The sequence below is a fragment of the Neovison vison genome, chromosome 4, assembly GCF_020171115.1.
Source record: "Neovison vison isolate M4711 chromosome 4, ASM_NN_V1, whole genome shotgun sequence".
Lineage (NCBI taxonomy): Eukaryota > Metazoa > Chordata > Mammalia > Carnivora > Mustelidae > Neogale > Neogale vison.
The window spans coordinates 155,688,695-155,706,703 of NC_058094.1; the positions used below are offsets into that span (position 1 = coordinate 155,688,695).

The 18,009-nt window shown below is 34.8% G+C and overlaps 1 protein-coding gene across 5 annotated transcripts in view; it reads right to left on the bottom strand.

The window, feature by feature from the left end:
• Nucleotides 1–2,119: 2,119 nt before the first annotated feature.
• The window catches only part of SLC25A40 (solute carrier family 25 member 40), a 53,866-nt gene continuing 37,976 nt past the window's right edge, over nucleotides 2,120–18,009 (bottom strand). For 3 of the 5 annotated variants that reach the window (XM_044245951.1, XM_044245954.1, XM_044245953.1), the window contains exons 7-12: nucleotides 16,953–17,077; nucleotides 15,784–15,957; nucleotides 11,721–11,830; nucleotides 7,803–7,884; nucleotides 2,805–2,879; nucleotides 2,120–2,419 (exon numbers count right to left, since the gene is read on the bottom strand). In XM_044245951.1, the coding sequence (XP_044101886.1) occupies nucleotides 2,307–2,419; nucleotides 2,805–2,879; nucleotides 7,803–7,884; nucleotides 11,721–11,830; nucleotides 15,784–15,957; nucleotides 16,953–17,077 (679 nt within the window). In that variant the 3' untranslated portion in view covers nucleotides 2,120–2,306. The remainder of the gene's footprint in view (nucleotides 2,420–2,804; nucleotides 2,880–7,802; nucleotides 7,885–11,720; nucleotides 11,831–15,783; nucleotides 15,958–16,952; nucleotides 17,078–18,009) is intronic. The other 2 variants (XM_044245955.1, XM_044245956.1) reach the window with 2 other exon arrangements.

Genomic DNA, 18,009 nt, shown 5'->3' on the forward strand with positions numbered 1-18,009 from the left:
TTTAACTTCATATCTATTCTTTCAAAAGTCAAATGTGTGTTGTATGGAAGGTGGCACACATATAATACTTGAACTTCTTTTTAAAAAATGTACACACACCTAAGAAAGTAAATGTATTTGTTAGAAAACTTCACATAGATTGAAACTATTTTGCTTTCAGAAACATTACCAAGAATATAACCTCTTGTCAAGTGCTTTTCAGTGGCTATTTTTTTGTTAAAATTAAATTAATTAAAATTAAAGTATTAATGCTTCTTTACTACTTAAGTATAAAGAAAGCTTCAATTCACCCTTTTTATCCAGATACATGGCTGTAATATGTACTAGAAAAGCTACTAGGGAATTAAATTTATTTTAGGTATAAATGGGAAGAATTTTCTATAAGTATAGTCTGTTTTGGGGGAGGGAGGGCAGTGGGAATTTCTCTACTGGTATTTCTATTAAGCTGAAATACATGACTGCTTCTTAATAATTATAAATTTAAATTTTTCTACCAGTTACCAAAAAGAAACATAATAGGACAAAAGTAAATTTAAATTTAATACTGTTAAGCAGCAGTGTTCAAGATAAACTTTCCTATATAAAGTACATAATTAACATAATTTTATTTGAAAATATTCAGCTTGAAGCACAGTGATAATTTTAAGAAAGCATAAAATATTTTAATGAAAATATAAGTTAAAGTCAAACATTTATGATTTTATAGATATGAATGTTGCAAAACTAAAGGTAAATCAACAAAGGATAGAGTAAACAGATTACATACAAACCCTATATATTTTATTTCTGATGAAACATACAAACTCTTTTCTACTACAATATAAAATACATAATTCCTCTACCAACACTAGAGATCTGTCACCTAACTATACTATTCTATTTTAGGGGAAAAAAAAATACTTCACATTTCAAGGCATATAAAGTGCTTTTTCTTATAGGATATAGATCCTGAAAAAATTTTTTAAAAAATTATTTTTGTCCTGCCGTTGTAGCTTTGTTTCATTCCTGAGGCATTATCCTGTATTGACTAAAAGCTATTTATTTCTTCAGGGAAATGGCTGCCTCTTTAGTCTCTTGATGTAGCATACTAACTAACATGAGATGTGTAAAATCAAGGGACATTTTGGAAGTATTTTGTGGCTTATATTGTATTCATCTCAGTGTTGTTAGAAGAAGACAATACAGGGGCGCCTGGGTGGCTCAGTGGGTTAAGCCGCTGCCTTCGGCTCAGGTCATGATCTCAGGGTCCTGGGATCGAGTCCCGCATCAGGCTCTCTGCTCAGCAGGGAGCCTGCTTCCCTCTCTCTCTCTCTCTGCCTGCCTCTCAGTCTACTTGTGATTTCTCTCTGTCAAATAAATAAATAAAATCTTTAAAAAAATTAAAATTAAAAAAAAAAAGAAGAAGAAGAAGAAGAAAATACAAGTGACCTCAAGAGCTCCACAAACTGTGATAACCTGAATTCCCTGAATTCCAAGATGGCTGAAACCCGAGGCCCTTCCCTGGCTGAAACATTATTTTTACCATGCTAAATACAATGTGGTTTTTTCCCACTGTACACCCAAGATTCACTGTGCCAAACATTTAAGACAATCAGTAAAGACTCCTTCTCTCTTGCAGAAACAGTAGATAATACAGAATTTTTAGTCACCAAAAATATTTTTATCACATAAACAGTTACATTCTGGTTCATAAAGATAAAATAGCCATTACCTTTGGGTGAAGAAATCCTAATATGGGTGAAGCCTTAAAACGGCAATGGGAGGTATAAAACAAAAACAAAAACAAAACTTGAATTAAAGTATCTAATAGGTAATTAGGTAAACGTGAATAACATTATTTAAAGACTGCCATCTATTATGTACTTTGCTGGAATACTTAAGTATCTGTGTGCATGATTTAAGTGTGTATGAAGGAAGGGCATTTTTCTTCTAGACTCTGCACATCATTCAGCACACAATTCAAACTGTTCTAATCTATGTGACACATTCCCATTGACATTATACCGAAATCTAGAATATCAAACTCTCAGAGATTTTCACTTTCAGTTAAGGAGTAATTTTTCTCTTCTTTACAGGAACACTTAATGATTGTGATTTCTAGAATACCTTTTTCAAAATCTCAAAAATCAGCATAACAAAATTTATTTTAAAATTAGGGTTATGATTCAGAGGCAAAGTAGAAATTACTGCTCATTTAAATTATAAGAAATATAAAAATCATTTTGAGATAATGGTGAAAGTTCTTGCCTAAGAGTCTCTATCTTATTACTTGGCTTTGGTTGTTATTTCCAGTTGAAACAGCATCACTAGCATTGCTGTCTTCGAGCATTTTGCTTCTGGAAAAAAGTCTTCCCAAATTCATAGGTACTGATCATAATGGCACAAGCAGGAGCAATTTTAATTAAACGGGGAATGAGGCCTGAAAAGAGAATAGAAAAAAATCAGTACAAATTTTACTTTATGTTTAAAAAATTTAAGTTTTTAAAACGATTTTATTCATTTGACATAGCAAGAGAGCACAAGCAGGGGAAGGGACAGAGGGAGAAGCAGACTCCCCGCTGAGCAGGGAGCCTGGCATGGGACTCTATCCGTGGACTTTGGGATCATGACCTGAGCTGAAGGCAGATGCTTAACTGACTAAGCCACCCAAATGCCCCTAATATGTTCGCTTTAACATCATCAATGTGTTTTCCTAAATAGGGAATGTTTTCAATAATTTCCTGCTTAAGGTTAATTTAGGAAGATGACAGATGTCAAAGTTATCATTTTATTCAACAATTTGGTAAAGCAAGTATTATTTTTACCTGTAAATAATCCTGCAAATCCATTCTTAGCAACAATATTCTTCATGATAGTCCAGGTTGATATAGGCAAAGAAACTAAATGTTAAAGAATGATACATTATAGATTACCATTTAATAAATTCTAATACACAAATACACATAAAAATGTTTACGGCCTTTGGTGTGTATAATCATAATAAGAACAAATCTATTTACCTAAATTTTACCCCAAACTTTAACAGTTGGAATCCTTAAAAAGAAAAATTAGAAAAAGGTGATAACTTTAAGGTATATAGGACTAGATATAATCGAGGAGGAATATACAGATGGATTCTATGATTAAGTTTCTTAAGCTTGGTAGTGGGTCATATCATTTACATGTATTTCCCTGCCTTAAAAATGAAAAAAAAAATGAAAAAAAAAATTTAGAAGATGTGTAGAAATCTTCATGGGGTTTTCAAAGCCAACAAGCCCTGATAACCATTTTTCATTACATTTTTATTATATACATTTTAAAAAGTGTTTTTTTTCCCTAAGAAGTTCTGAAAAGAATAGCTTGTTCTCCCTAGGGAGGTCTGTCTGCCTTTATTAAAACCTTTCTGAATAGATGTACCAGTCTTTTTTTTTTTTAAGATTATTTATTTGACAGAGGGCACATGCAGGGGGAGCAGCAGGGAGAGGGAGCAGCAGACTCCCCTCTGAGCAGGGAGCCCGATGCAAGACTCAACCTCAGGACCCTGGGATCATGACCTGAGCCAAGGGCAGACATGTAACTGACTGAGCCACCCAGGTGCCCCTAGATGTGTCAGTCTTGATATAAATTACATTAGTTTTGTCTCTTCCAAAGGGTAGATTAAGCCTTTTTTAAAATAAAAATTTTGTATTTTCATAAAATGATTAAAAAATAGTATTTCAAACTCTACAGTCACTAGAAGTACAGTTCTAAAAAATGCACACACTTCACTTGGCATCTGCAACAGTTAATTAACAGTAATGTCTCTCTTATTTGCAACCATTTAAAAATCTGAAAGTAAAAAACTTTTTTTTAAAAACAAAGATGTCACTGAGATTTAAACATACAGCTACTTATGAGCTATTCATGCACGAAGTTTACTTATCTTCATTTTACACAATGATTCTAAGCAGCTGGCTTAATTAGCCCACAGATTACTAGATGCAGTAGGTAAAAAAAAAAATCTGCTAAGAAGCAGGCACACTACCGAATGAACACTGTTGACAGCTCACACACCGAGGCTGTCAAAGTCTTGATTTGATATCAGTTGGATGAGGGGCAAACACTGGTATGGCATCCTCATTATCTGCTCGGAGCCGCATTCTAAGACTACGATAGTCAATGTGAACGTGGATGACAACAACTCTGAGTCATTCAGAAGGATTAAAGCATGTATTATTAAGCATGCCCAGGGGAAAAAAAGGAGAAGGCTAGAGAAAGAGAGTTTTCAAAAATGGCTTTTTAGAATTTTACCACTTAGTGGAATGGGCTCATTATTTCAAATCTCATTTAGAGAAATATCAGATTCTCTGTGAAGATAAATGGGGCTTTGCGTTTATTTAGGAAGCCATATTATGATCAATATAAATACTACAAATATAAAGATAGCAACTATAGCAATCCGACAGGAAGGATACATTTTTTAAACCAAGAACAAAGTATTTATGAAAAAATATAACTTTCTAAAGTCAATGACCAAAATTTTATATTACAAGTCAGCAACTTCATGTTTAAATTATTCCAGTTAAATTTTGGAAACACCTAGTGAAAGAAAGGAAGCCAAGTAGCCAGGTATTTCTGATCTTGAAGGATTCATGCCCCAAAGTGGTCCCTATTTAAACAGCAGCATGCACTTAATGCAGAAGAGAATGGACGGAAAGCGTTGTAACTGAAGGTAAGCTTCATTCACACTCTAATGGAATCTCTGAAGTATCCTGCCAAGTTCCAACCCTCTAGAGTTATTGCTAGAAACACTCATTTACTCACCAACCACATTTATCAAATCTTAGCAACTATACAGCAAATCTATTCCTTCTCAGTGTCCTCCTTCCTCTCTCCTGAGAGGTAACTACTCTTGTGTTTCTTTTTTCCTTTACCTTTCTCATGCTTGTGTTTAAACTTTCACTACATCTGAACACATCCATAAATAATATATACTCTTGCTTTTCATGCTCTTAAACTTTGTATAAATGCTAGCACACTCTACATTTGTAATGTGCTTTTTAGGATTATCTATATTGCCAAGAGCAGGTGTATCTGATTGATTTTTTTTTAAAGATTTTATTTATTTATTCGATAGAGAGAAATCACAAGTAGACGGAGAGGCAGTTAGAGAGAGAGAGAGAGGGAAGCAGGCTCCCTGCTGAGCAGAGAGCCCAATGCGGGACTCGATCCCAGGACCCTGTGATCATGACCCGAGCCGAAGGCAGCAGCTTAACCCACTGTGATTGCATTACATGGGTTATCAGAGTTGACCTGCTTCCTGGCCAGGGCCCATTTCAGCGCTTTCTAACTTTTGAGATTAAGAATCCTTAACTGAGTATCCTTGTACAGGTGAGACGTTTTTCTAGGGCACATACCGAAGGTGAAATGCTTGTTCAAAGAGCCTTTTTGAGATTGCCAGATTATTTTCCAATCTTGGACTCTCACCTGCTGGGCAGGAGCGTTCCCACGGCTCCATGTTCTCCCCCAAACCTGGCACAGATAAAATGTCCTCTTGCTGCCCTTCTGGTTGGCACTGTCCTCATGACTACTAAGACTGAGCTTTTCTTCACAAGTCTGTCACATATAACCATTTTTTTAAAGGTTTTGAAGTTTCTGTTGAATTATTTTAAAATACTGAATATGCTCACAGAAAAAGAAGTTTACCTGGAACTGTCAAAAACCGGTGGATATGAGCCAGGTTTCAAAAGCTGAAAGGTGACATTAAATTTTTTTAAATTGTAAATGATGGACTCATAAGGAAAAGTTACCTCTATTATGAAATGTGGGACTCACTACAACCTACTATGCTTCTTTTCTATTGTATTATGAGGTGTTTGAGGGCCTGGAGACAGCCTCACTTGTCTGTAGAGACCAGCATGGTGCACTCGAATCAGGAGTCAGCTAATGGATGGTAGACACAGTCGCCGTGTGCCTCTACAGAGATAACATTCTTTTTTTTTTTTTTTTTTAAGATTTTTATTTATTTATTTGACAGAGAGAAATCACAAGTAGGTGGAGAGGCAGGCAGAGAGAGAGAGAGAGAGGGAAGCAGGCTCCCTGCTGAGCAGAGAGCCCGATGCGGGACTCGATCCCAGGACCCTGAGATCATGACCTGAGCCGAAGGCAGCGGCTCAACCCACTGAGCCACCCAGGCGCCCCCAGAGATAACATTCTTACAAGGAACTCAGCATCATTCTCTATGTAACACTTACTCTTCTTTTTGCTTAGAGATAATGGATTCGGTGTAGCTGAGCTAGAGTGGAGAAAGCCACTTCTAAAAAGGGAGCTGATTTACCTCTTCTGTGGGGATAAATAATATGATAAAAATGAGAAAAAATATGGGCTGTTTAACACTCACATCAGAAGAAGCATGTCTTGCTAAATGTGACTGGTTCGTAGCTGAAGCAGAGTAACCAGTAAAAATGACCAACAATAATCATATAAAATTAAGACCTAAGGTTTAAAGATTTCTCCTTTGGGCTTTATTGGAGAAACACTAGAAAAAAACCAGTGATAGAAAGTTGAGTCTCGTGAAAGAAGATGCTTCCCTGATGCCCATCTCAAGAAGGATGTACAGTCATTATCATGTATAGAACACGTGCAGAATATAAAGGTTCGAGCCCCACCGTAGATCTATTGAATGAGAGTCCACTGGGGGTGGTACCCAGCTTCAGCTGTCATTAAAAAGCACCCCAGGTGACTCCAAAGATTACTGACCCAGGTAAGTGGCTCTCAAACCTTAGTGAGCATCAGAATCTAACCGTAGAGTTTCCTGTCTTCTCCCTCACTAACATCGTGACCCTTGGCTCATGGCCATAATCATGAATCACACCACAGAGAATATTCCTACTACATTAAATACTTCATGTAGAAGAGTAGACAGGAATTCTGATGATTTGTAAGGGAGAATAAAGCAAAATAATTTTGAACCATCCATGGAGAACATATAAGACTTAGGCAGCTAGCAGGCTCCCACTCAAAACAGAAGTTGAAAAACACTGATAATAAACTTTGTTGACTTCCCCAGGTTTTAATTAGCTCTATTATGAGAGTGGACTAGGACTTCGGAAAATCAAGACAAAGTCGTCACTAATATTCATGAGACTCAGTTGTCTGTAAAGTGTTTCTTTCAACAATTACCAATACCTATTTTACTTGTATGCAGAATATTTTGGTGAGTTAGAACAATTTATTAACATTAGAATAGATTAATCGATCACAGGATTCATATGACACCATTTTGTAATAGATAATTTCCAATTGGTTTGCCACACTTTTCTATAGATAATAATGACAGAAGGACTCTAGTAGAAGCAACTAAGAGTACACTTGTTTTAGAAGAAGTTACAGGTTATAAAGAGGTAAAAATAGGAGGAAAAAATGTATCAAAAGGAAGGGAAGCTCAAAAACATTTAAGAAAAAGAATGAAATGTATACACATTGTAATGAAACAAAACACACCAAGAGAAAAAGTGTTCCCACTAAATTCTTATCCTTCACCCTAATTTGTCTAGATTTATTTGAAATAATAGTTACATAGTATGTCATCTTCCCTTTAGCAGGCATGAAACTTAACTGATGGTAGGCAAAATACATAGATTTTTAAATTTCTTCAGTTTTGGAGGTGGCTGAGAGAATTTTTTTTCCTCTGGGCATTCCATTCTAATAGTATATTAGTTTTGGTCAAAGCAGCAGAGGAAAAAAAAAATTCTTATTTTTCTTATTTAAACAGTCCCAGCTGGAAAGAAAAATAAAAACAATCATGGCATCTTGAGAAAATGTTTTAAATTAATTGAACTTACTTTTATTACTTTCATATATCCAAAGTTGAGTCTGCTTTTGTGTTTTTACCACATCAAATGGCAAAGTTGCGACAGCTGCAAACTATCAAAAAGTAAAATTAATTTAAATCTACCTTTAAATTTTTTCTTAATATTTTTATATTCTAAGTAGCACATTACTGAAGGACAAATACTGGGATCATAACTAAACTGAAACTTAAGATGAAGTCAGATACATTCAAAGAGTAGTTTTTATTAAAGAAAACAGATAACATATCCTATGTATTTCTCCCACAATTTAGATATAAATAGTCTCAAAAAAGTTCCCCTACTTTCCTGAGGTCACACAACTACTAGTGGAAGAGTCAGAACTACAACCAGACAGACCACTCAGACTCCAAAACCAGACTTCACAATTTCTGATGCTCCTGCAAGTCCTATGATTCCTTTATTACACATGAAGGTATAATACGTATTTTAAAGCAGAATTTCTGAATTATGTAGTAAGCATATAAAAATTTTCAAATGTCAAAAATGAAATTAAAAAATTAAATTTACAAGAACAAATCCTTTTTAAAAAAAATTTTTTTTAATCTATTTGAGAGACAGAGAGAGAGAGAGATAGAGAGAGAGAAAGTATGAGCACAAGCAGAAGGAGCAGAGGGAGGAGATGCAGGCTTCCCACTGAGCAGGGAGCCTGACGTGGGGCTGGATCCCATGACCCTGAGATCATGACCTGAGCCAAAGTTGATGCTTAACCAACTGAGCCACCCAGGTGCCATCTTTATGGGTTTCACCATATTTATCAAATACAGTTACAACTGTTCACAAATCACACTTTAAAAAAACATTTCAAAATAGGGATGCCTGGCTGGCTCAGTTGGTTAAGCCACTGCCTTCAGCTCAGGTCATGATCCTGGAGTTCTGAGATCGAGTCCCACATCAGGCTCCCAGCTCTTTGAGGAGTGTACTTCTCCCTTCTCATCCTTTCTCCCTCTCTCTCAAATAAATAACTAAAATCTTAAAAAAAAAACCTCAAAATCAATCTGATTATTTTCATAATGACTTAATTAAGCAAAGAAGGTTTTTTGAAAGAATAGTTGAATTCCCTTAAGAATGTCTTGTAAGAAAGACCATTACCATATGATCTTCCTGATATGAGGAAGTTGAGAGGCAACATGGGGGGTTTGAGGGGGAGGAAAAGAATAAATGAAACAAGATGGGATCAGGAGGGAGACAAACCATAAGAGACTCAATCTCACAAAACAAACTGAGGGTTGCCGGGGGAAGGTGAGTAGGGAGAGTGTGGTTGGGTTATGGATACTAAGAAGGAATGTGCTATGGTGAGTGCTGTGAAGTGTGTAAACCTGGTGATTCATTGACCTGTATATCCCTGGGGCTAATAGGCTAATAATACAATATATGTTACCAAAAAAAAAAAAAAAAAAAAAGAATGTCTCCATATTAGGGGCACCTGGGCGGCTCAGTCCGTTAAGTGTCTACATTTAGCTCAGGTCATGATCCCAGGGTCCTAGGATAGAGGCCTGCATCAGGTTCCTGGCTCAGCAGGGAGTCTGTTTCTTCCTCTCTCTGTGGTTCTACCCCTGCTTGTGTACTCTCTCTCTCTGACAAATAAAATCTTTAAAAAAAAAGAAAAGAATGTCTATAATATCTGACTTAACAGCCATGCAAAGTAAAAACTTTTACTTCCCTGTTCACATTTGACAATACACTCCTAAAATGCTCCCTGAAATCACTTACACTGTATTTCACCCCAACAATGCTGTTTTAAGCTTCTGAACTGAGTTTCAAAGATCTCAGATAAGGGAAAATAAATTACTATATCTTTCTCTCCACAATCTAGCACATAGTAGCAAAAGGTAGTGACAAATGTTTTATAAGCCTTTGACACTTCCTAAAATGATGAGGCTTAGGCTGTTCTGTTTTGTGACAGAAACTCTGAACATCACACTGATGTGCTTCTTCTGTTGCAGGGACAAGCTGTTATTTGAAAACGGTCAAAAGGCAGTGATACTTTCTAGATCATTAAAAACTTTTTAAATTTAATTTTCTATGTTTAAGGAGAAATAGTGAAATAGAGAATTTTCTTTCCTATTACCAGAAAGCTGGGGCAACATCCTGAAGCCGTTATTCAACTTTTTTAAAAAACTGTATTTATTTGAGAGAGAGCAAGAAGGCAGAGAGAGGGAAAAACAGACTGCCTGCTGAGCAGGGAGCTGGATATGGGACTCGATCCCAGGACTCTGGGATTATGACTTGAGCCGAAGGCAGACGCTTCACTGACTGGGCCACCCAGGCGCCCCACATTATTCAACTTTTAAAAAAGACTTAAACACTTATTTATAAGTACAAAATTAGTTTTGTAACTCAATTGTTATGAGTTTCTATATATAAGTAGTATTTTTTTTTTTTAATTCACGCTGGATTGAGATACAAATGCAATACAGTTAAGTTACATTTAATCACCTCAAAAATAAGAAGGATAATGAAAACATTTTGCTGGTGTTTAACTACTTAAATTACCCAGAAAGTCTCCAGAGGCTTATAAACCTCTTTTGTCTCCATAGGCTTATAAACCACAAGGTTAATCTGAGAGACCCCAGGCGTGGGAGCACTCAAGTCTAAGTTCTGAACTCAATCACAGTGGCTTCCTTAGCCCAGGGTTTCTGGTACAATTATTCCAGTATTTTCCTGCAGGTTTCTATCCCTTTACTATGTTCCTTCACTCTTGTTTTCATTTGGTTCTAGGAGGTCAGCGTCTCACTCTAGGTCATCACAAATTAATTTTGTAAGTTTGTGGAGATAAGAAAACTCTGTGGTCAAGATCATGATGATGTGGATCTGCATAAAAGACCACTACACACAGCTTTGCATTATGTGGAGTGGGTACAGTGAACTCTCTACTACCTAAAAATAGTCATTTGAGATTCCTCCCTTCTGACTCTAATTTCTGTTAAGATTCTTTTAAGAAATACTTAGCCAAAATGTTCCCAAAGAAACAGGAATTAGCAGCAGGGGATGAAATTACTTCCACTCAGTCTGATTATACACATGAAATGGCACTCCATGAAATATTACCTAACCAGATCTACTGGTATTAATTTAATGAAAAAAGAGACAAATATTTGGTAAATAATAAAGACTAATTAAAATGTTGTAACTATAATGATCTAACAAATCAAAAAATTTTCAGATAAAATGTAATAATCTATTGTAATATAATAAAAATATAGACACAAAGTGCATTTTATTTTATTTTATTTTTTTTAAACTTTTTAAAAAAGATTTTATTTATTTATTTGACAGAGAGATCACAAGCAGGCAGAGAGGTAGGCAGAGAGAGAGAGAGAGAAGATGCTTCACTGATTAAGCCACCCAGGCACCCCTGGCCACTAAATATTTTAAAATGCACTTTGTGGGGCGCCTGGGTGGCTCACTGGGTTAAGCCGCTGCCTTTGGCTCAGGTCATGATCTCAGGGTCCTGGGATCGAGTCCCACGTCAGGCTCTCTGCTCAGCAGGGAGCCTGCTTCTCCCTTTCCCCCTCCCCCAACTCATGCTTGCTCTCTTTCTCCCACTCTCAAATAAATAAAATCTTTAAAAAATAAAATAAAATAAAATTTTTAGTGGCTAATAAATTATTTCCTCAAAACAGGATAGTCAATACTTAGAAAATTTTTAAAGCACTGCAGCCAAAATGTGGTATCTCAATAGATATGAAATGCTATTACTCTTTCATTCTGTTTTAATAAGACAATTATCATTATTCTGGAATATTTTTTTTTAAGAGAGATTTATACCCACTGTGGGCCTTGAACTCATGACCCTGAGGATCAAGAGTTGCATGCTCTACTAACTGAGCCACCAGGCATCTCAATTCATTATTCTGGAATATTAACAAGAAAAGAATATCAACTTACAGAACCAGACAATGCCCCTGAAGTAAAGTTGATCATAAATGTTGGTTCATATAAACCAGATTTTGCACAGAACCACTTCTTTAAAACTTCATAGTTATACCAGTACATTGCTATAAAAACAGAAAATGAAATGACACATAATTTAAAAGTGAAATGTGGACTTTAAATATACAAGGTTAAATAGTAAAGGAAAAGGGAAAGTCTAACCCTGACACACCCTACTTTCTGCTTGGACACACATACTAGGTGAGATTGAAAAAAAGAAAACAAAAGGGAACCAAGTTTTCAGAAATACTCTAGCAGTCTTATAAACAAAAAACCCCTCTATACAACAGTAAAGTAGGACTTTAATTCCAAAACCTGACAAGGACAGTAGGAGAAAGGACAACTACAGTTCAATCTCATTCATTAACACAGGCATAAAAATTCTTAAAAAAAAAAAAAAAAAAAAAAAAAGGGAACCAAACCCAGAAGTATTTCATAGAAGATCGTATACTATGACTAAATTGGGTTATCAAAAGAGGAATGCAAAGGTAGTAAATGTAATAAACCCTTTAAATGCAAAACACCACATTAAAAGAACTATTGGATCATCTAAAACTGATGGAGAAGCATTCATAATATTCAACCCATTTTCACTTTTAAACCAAAGCAATTTCTTGGAAACCTTGGGATAAAAGGAAATTTCTTTAACTAGAAAAAGAATATACATCAAGAACACTTAACAAAAGTAATTGATGGTGAAACAACAGAATTATTTCCTTTAGAATGAGAAAAATGATAGGGATGCAACATGATTGCTATAATTCAAAACTGTCATAGGAAACATAGCTTGAAAAAAAAACCGCTCTGTTGATTAAAAATGAAGAAACAAAAACAGTTATAATTTACATATGTATGTCTATACAGAAAATCCAAAAGATAAGCAAAGTGAAATAATAGTCTTAAAAGTAGCTGAATATTATACATAATCTAACACAGGGAAATTCATTTTTAACACTGCCTAAGATTTGGAACTTTTATTTTAATAGAGCTTTTAAAATAGCTACCAAAGTTGGAAGTGGGTATAACTATAAATAAATCTTTTAAAAAAGGGTTATATATAATATTTATGGAGAAAAATTTTAAATTCTACTAACACACTTTAAAGAAGAATTCTATACTAGAGAGAGATGACATTCCTAAGAGAAAAAATAAGGTACCAAGATTTTTAGTAATGCACTAGTAATTTAGACAACACCGCAGTATGAGCACAGGCTCAGACAAACTGGCCAAGGGAGCAGATGCATGCACACATGAAGCCCTGATGTGACAGGTGACAGTGCAAATCCCCGGAGCAAGTATGGTGCATCAATAAATGATGCTGGGATAACCATTTAGCCATAGGAGGGGGGAATAAAGCCGAATATTTATCTCAGTTCTTAAGTGTAAATCAATTATGGATAAATGAATGGCCAATGAAACAGTGCTCAACCTCATGAATAAATATAAGTTAAAGTGAGATACCACTTTAAATTACTACAGAAACAAAACTTAAGAACTTTGACACTAAAAGTACTGATGAGGATATGAAATGAAGGAACAGGAAGCTGGTAGATGTACTAATCTAAACTAATCACTTTAGAAAAGAACCTGACATGTAATAGTTAAAATGTAAATACTTATATGAACTAGCAAATCAAATACTAGAGATATCCTTGTATGTGTCCACCAAGAATCTGTTAAATATATTCAAAATAGCACTTACTTGTTTACTAATAAACAAGAGTGAAAGTGAAAACAAAGAAGTTTCACATAAAAATAAAAACGAATCTGGGGCCCCTGGGTGGTTCAGTGCATTATAAAGCCTCTGCCTTCAGCTCAGGTCATGATCCCAGGGTCCTGGGATCAAGCCCTGCATCTGGGTTCTCTGCTCAGCAGGGAGCCTGCTTCCCACCCCCTTCTCTGCCTACTTGTAATCTGTCAAATAAATAAATAAATCTTTAAAAAAAATTAAAACGAATCTTAAGATTTTTTAGTAAAATAAGCATTTTTTAAAGCTCAAAAATAGGCAAAACTAAGTAACATATTGTTTGGCAATAACACATGTGGTAAAACTATTTTTTAAAAATCAAATGAATAATATAATCCGGTACAGTGGTTACCACTGGAGATGTGACAGTGGAGGTGAATATATGTGGTTTCATGATTTAAAAAACTACAGTGTTCTAGTTCAGAGACTGAATGGTGACCTCACAAGTGTTCCTTTTATTAGAATAGTTCATAATGTATACTACATTATTTCCTATCTATCAAACGTCAAATAATTAAAGACAAATAATTGGCCTAGGAATCTGTATTTTTAAATTGCATACCTAAACACAAAAGGCTGAAGAGAAATACTAATGGAAAGGGCAAGATGCATAGATGCACAGAGATGTGAAGAGAGCACAAGAAAAGGATTAATTGAAGGAAAAAGAAGGAGGAACTTTGAAGCATGCACATTTTATAAGCTATTTGTTAGTTTTGTACTCCTTTTTCATGATTTTCTCCCTCTCCACAATTCAATAATTAGCACAATCTCCTATCTGATTTAAAATAGTGTTTTAGTAGAAGTCAACATAATTCACAAGTGCCCTTAAACATATTTTATATTTTGATTTGTAATAGTTTACTTACCTTAGTAATTATTGCACTTAGGGTAATGTTAAAGATAGTCTGTTTTAGCTAATGTGAATATAATAGTATCTTTAAAAAAAAAAAAACAAATGAAACAGAAGGAAAACAGAAAGTCAGGCTTGAATTAGAAACTACTCGTCCAATAAAGACATGATGGTTAATCCTAAGTTTATTTTCTAATAATTTAAAATTTTAATTTTTAGCTAGTTCAATTTAATAAAATACAGAAAATTTATAAATTGTATATGTGATTCTACTGAACAGATGATTTAGAGGAGATTTTCTGCTGGAAAACATAATAGCAAGGTAGTCTTATACTTTATTTTTCAAATTTCCAAAGTATAAAGTATCTAGTACATAAATAGTTTAATATTCATCAAATGAGTTCCTTGCAGTCATGTAAAAGCTTGTAATGATTTTAAATTACAAATCCATGGATTTGATATGATTCCATCAGCATACTACATTTTGTAAAGTAAAACTTTTTATTGAAATAAATGAAGAGTGGAATAATGGAATAATCGAACTTGGAAATGCACCCAAACTGTTACTGAAGAAGTTTTTAGCTCTGTGACTTTGATCAAACAAATTAACCTCTCTGTGGCTCTTATAACAAACTGGTAACAGAAATATTTCCTATCCCATAACATTATTACAAAATTTTTTAAAATTAAGAAACCTATTGGGTACTTAGTGAAAGCAAGGAAAAAAGCATTCTCTATCATGCAACAAACATTTGCTTATAAAACTCAAAATTAGTGTATTAATACATTGTAATTAGAATATTTGTATTATATCTTATGCAGCACTATAGGCAAGCTAATATTAGTGGAGAAGAATTAATCATGTATGCTTCACATTAAATATATCCAATTGAAATATTAAAACAAAAATAGTTTATATAACTAAAACTATTGCCAAAAAAAAAAAAAAAGACACATAATGATCTGACAGCCCAACACTGAACTAGGAGTTTGTGGTCACTGAAGAAGATAACTTACCTTTAGCCTAAAAGGACTTCGAATTTACTTAATTTAAAAGTGATATATATATAATGAACCATTGAACACTATATCAAAAACTAATGATGTATAATATGTTGGCTAATTGAAGTAAACAAATAAAAAAATAGAAGTGATACATACATAAGAGTGAACCATGAGAGACTATGTACTCTGAAAAACCATCTGAGGGGTTTGAAGTGGCGGGGGGGGTGGGAGGTTGGGGTACCATGTGGTGGGTATTATAGAGGGCACGGCTTGCATGGAGAACTGGGTGTGGTGAAAAAATAATGAATAATGTTTTTCTGAAAATAAATAAATTGAAAAAAAAAAAAAAAAAAAGAAGTGATACATACATAAGACAACACTACCTAACATTTAACAGATACTAAGATAAATCCTACCTGAGAATGGTACATCTCTAAGAACAGTAGGAGCCCAGCCCCTCCAAAGGGAAATCCAACCATCTTCAGACACCTTCTTGCTGACAAATTGATGCAATTCTTTGTAAGAAAACTTCTTAGATTGCATCTTGGTTCTAATCAATTCTAATGGACTTATCACAGTTACTGCACCAACTAATACAAATAAGCAAATATAAGAAAACAAAAACAAAGCCATGTACTACACAAACACACATGCAAAAATATTTCATGCATTTTATATAAATAACTTTCATTCTGAAATGTCTACAAACTTTAAAATCAAATATCTAATGATGCCAACATATTGGTGCTCATTTTTTTTTCCTTGATAAAGATATTTCTTAAAAGCCTGTTTTCAGGGGCGCCTGGGTGGCTCAATGGGTTAAACCTCTGCCTTCGGCTCAGGTCATGATCACAGGGTCCTGGGATCGAGCCCCCGCATCAGGCTCTCTGCTCAGTGGGGAGCCTGCTTTCCCCTCTCCCTCTCTGCCTGCCTCTCTGCCTACTTGTGATCTCTCTCTCTGTCAAATAAACAAATAAAATATTAAAAAAAAAATAAAAGCCTGTTTTCATATAACTCCCTCTCTGGTTTCAACTCTTTTTTAAGATCTTATTATTATTTTTTTTCTTAATAATCTCTACACCCAACATGGGGCTCAAACTCACAACCCCAAAATTAAGAGTCATGTGCTCCACTGAGCCAACCAAGTATCGTATCCTTGGTTTCAACTCTTTCACGAGCGGTTCCAGAAATATTACACATCAATTAAACTCCTGCAGCACAGAGAAAAGTATCTTTCTACACAGGGTAAATCTCCTTCTGATTAAACTCTGAATTCCAGAGTCTATAAAGGAAAATGATTCAGGACTTGGGCATTAATATGACATCAACTTGACATCTGATGCCATTCTAAAATCTAGAATCTAAAGTCTAAACTTTCTGTCCAAGATTCAGCAGAGATGGGTTGATCACATCTTATTCTGATGGCAATCAGTACATACTATATGACTTCTAGAGTATAGATATTAACAATTTAGTACAAACTACAATACTCTGCATTTTATACAAAATTATCTGTGACTGTCAAAATTTTAAAAGAAGCTTTAAACAGAAATCAAAATGAAAATATAGTAAGTTTATTACTTACATCTGGCAATAGTTCCGGCAATAATTGGTATGCGACTTTCATTTTCTCCTAACTTTGATCTCAGAAGAGCAGATAATTGATCATAGCAGGTAAAATAAATAACTGTGGCAGGAACTGCCATAACTCTGTTTGAAACACACCAACAAAAAGATTTACACAAAACCGTAGAATGGCTTAAATGTATTATTACTAAATATAAGCTAAAATCCTTATATATAAGCTGAAAACCGTAATGAACTGGCCAATGAGATTGATTTTTCTTTTATCTTAAAATTATTAGTGTTTAACTTTAGCAGGCAACAAAAAGATGTACAATAGGTATCTGCCCTACAGAAGTTTAGATTTTAGTTGTGAAGATAAGTCACAGAGCACTTGCTCAGGTCATAAATAGGAAAAGACTAAAGAGGACACTCCTCTACCTCCTTGATTTGTTCTATTGTTTCTGGTCTCCCAAGAATCTTCCTTCCCAATTACATTCACTGTAACATGAAAATCCCTGAAGTAAAAAATACAAGAACATTCATAAAATATTTTTGAACTATGGACCAGTATCATACCTGCTTGTTTCTAGAAATAAATTACAATTAATGTTGCAGAATTATATATATGTAGCTTTGAAGAAATTCCAATGACATATTCTTGCAAATGAAATTATCAAAAGGGAATTATTATTATTTTTTAAAAGATTTTATTTATTTGACAGACAGAGATCACAAGTAGGCAGAGAGGCAGGCAGAGAGAGAGGAGGAAGCAGGCTCTCCACTTAGCGGAGAGCCCGATGCGGGGCTCGATCCCAGGACCCTGGGATCATGACCTGAGCTGAAGGCAGAGGCTTTAACCCACTGAGCCACCCAGGCGCCTCTCAAAATGGTTAATAAAATCAAACACAAAGTTGCAAGTACTCTCATGTTACATGTATTAACATAACAAGAAACCAGTTTACATTTATGGTCTAAGGGACATTCACCGACCATACACTGAAATGTCTAATGTTCCATAGTGAAGTTTGATAATGAGAATTTAGGAATAGAATAGATTGCTGGTCTTGGATCAGCCA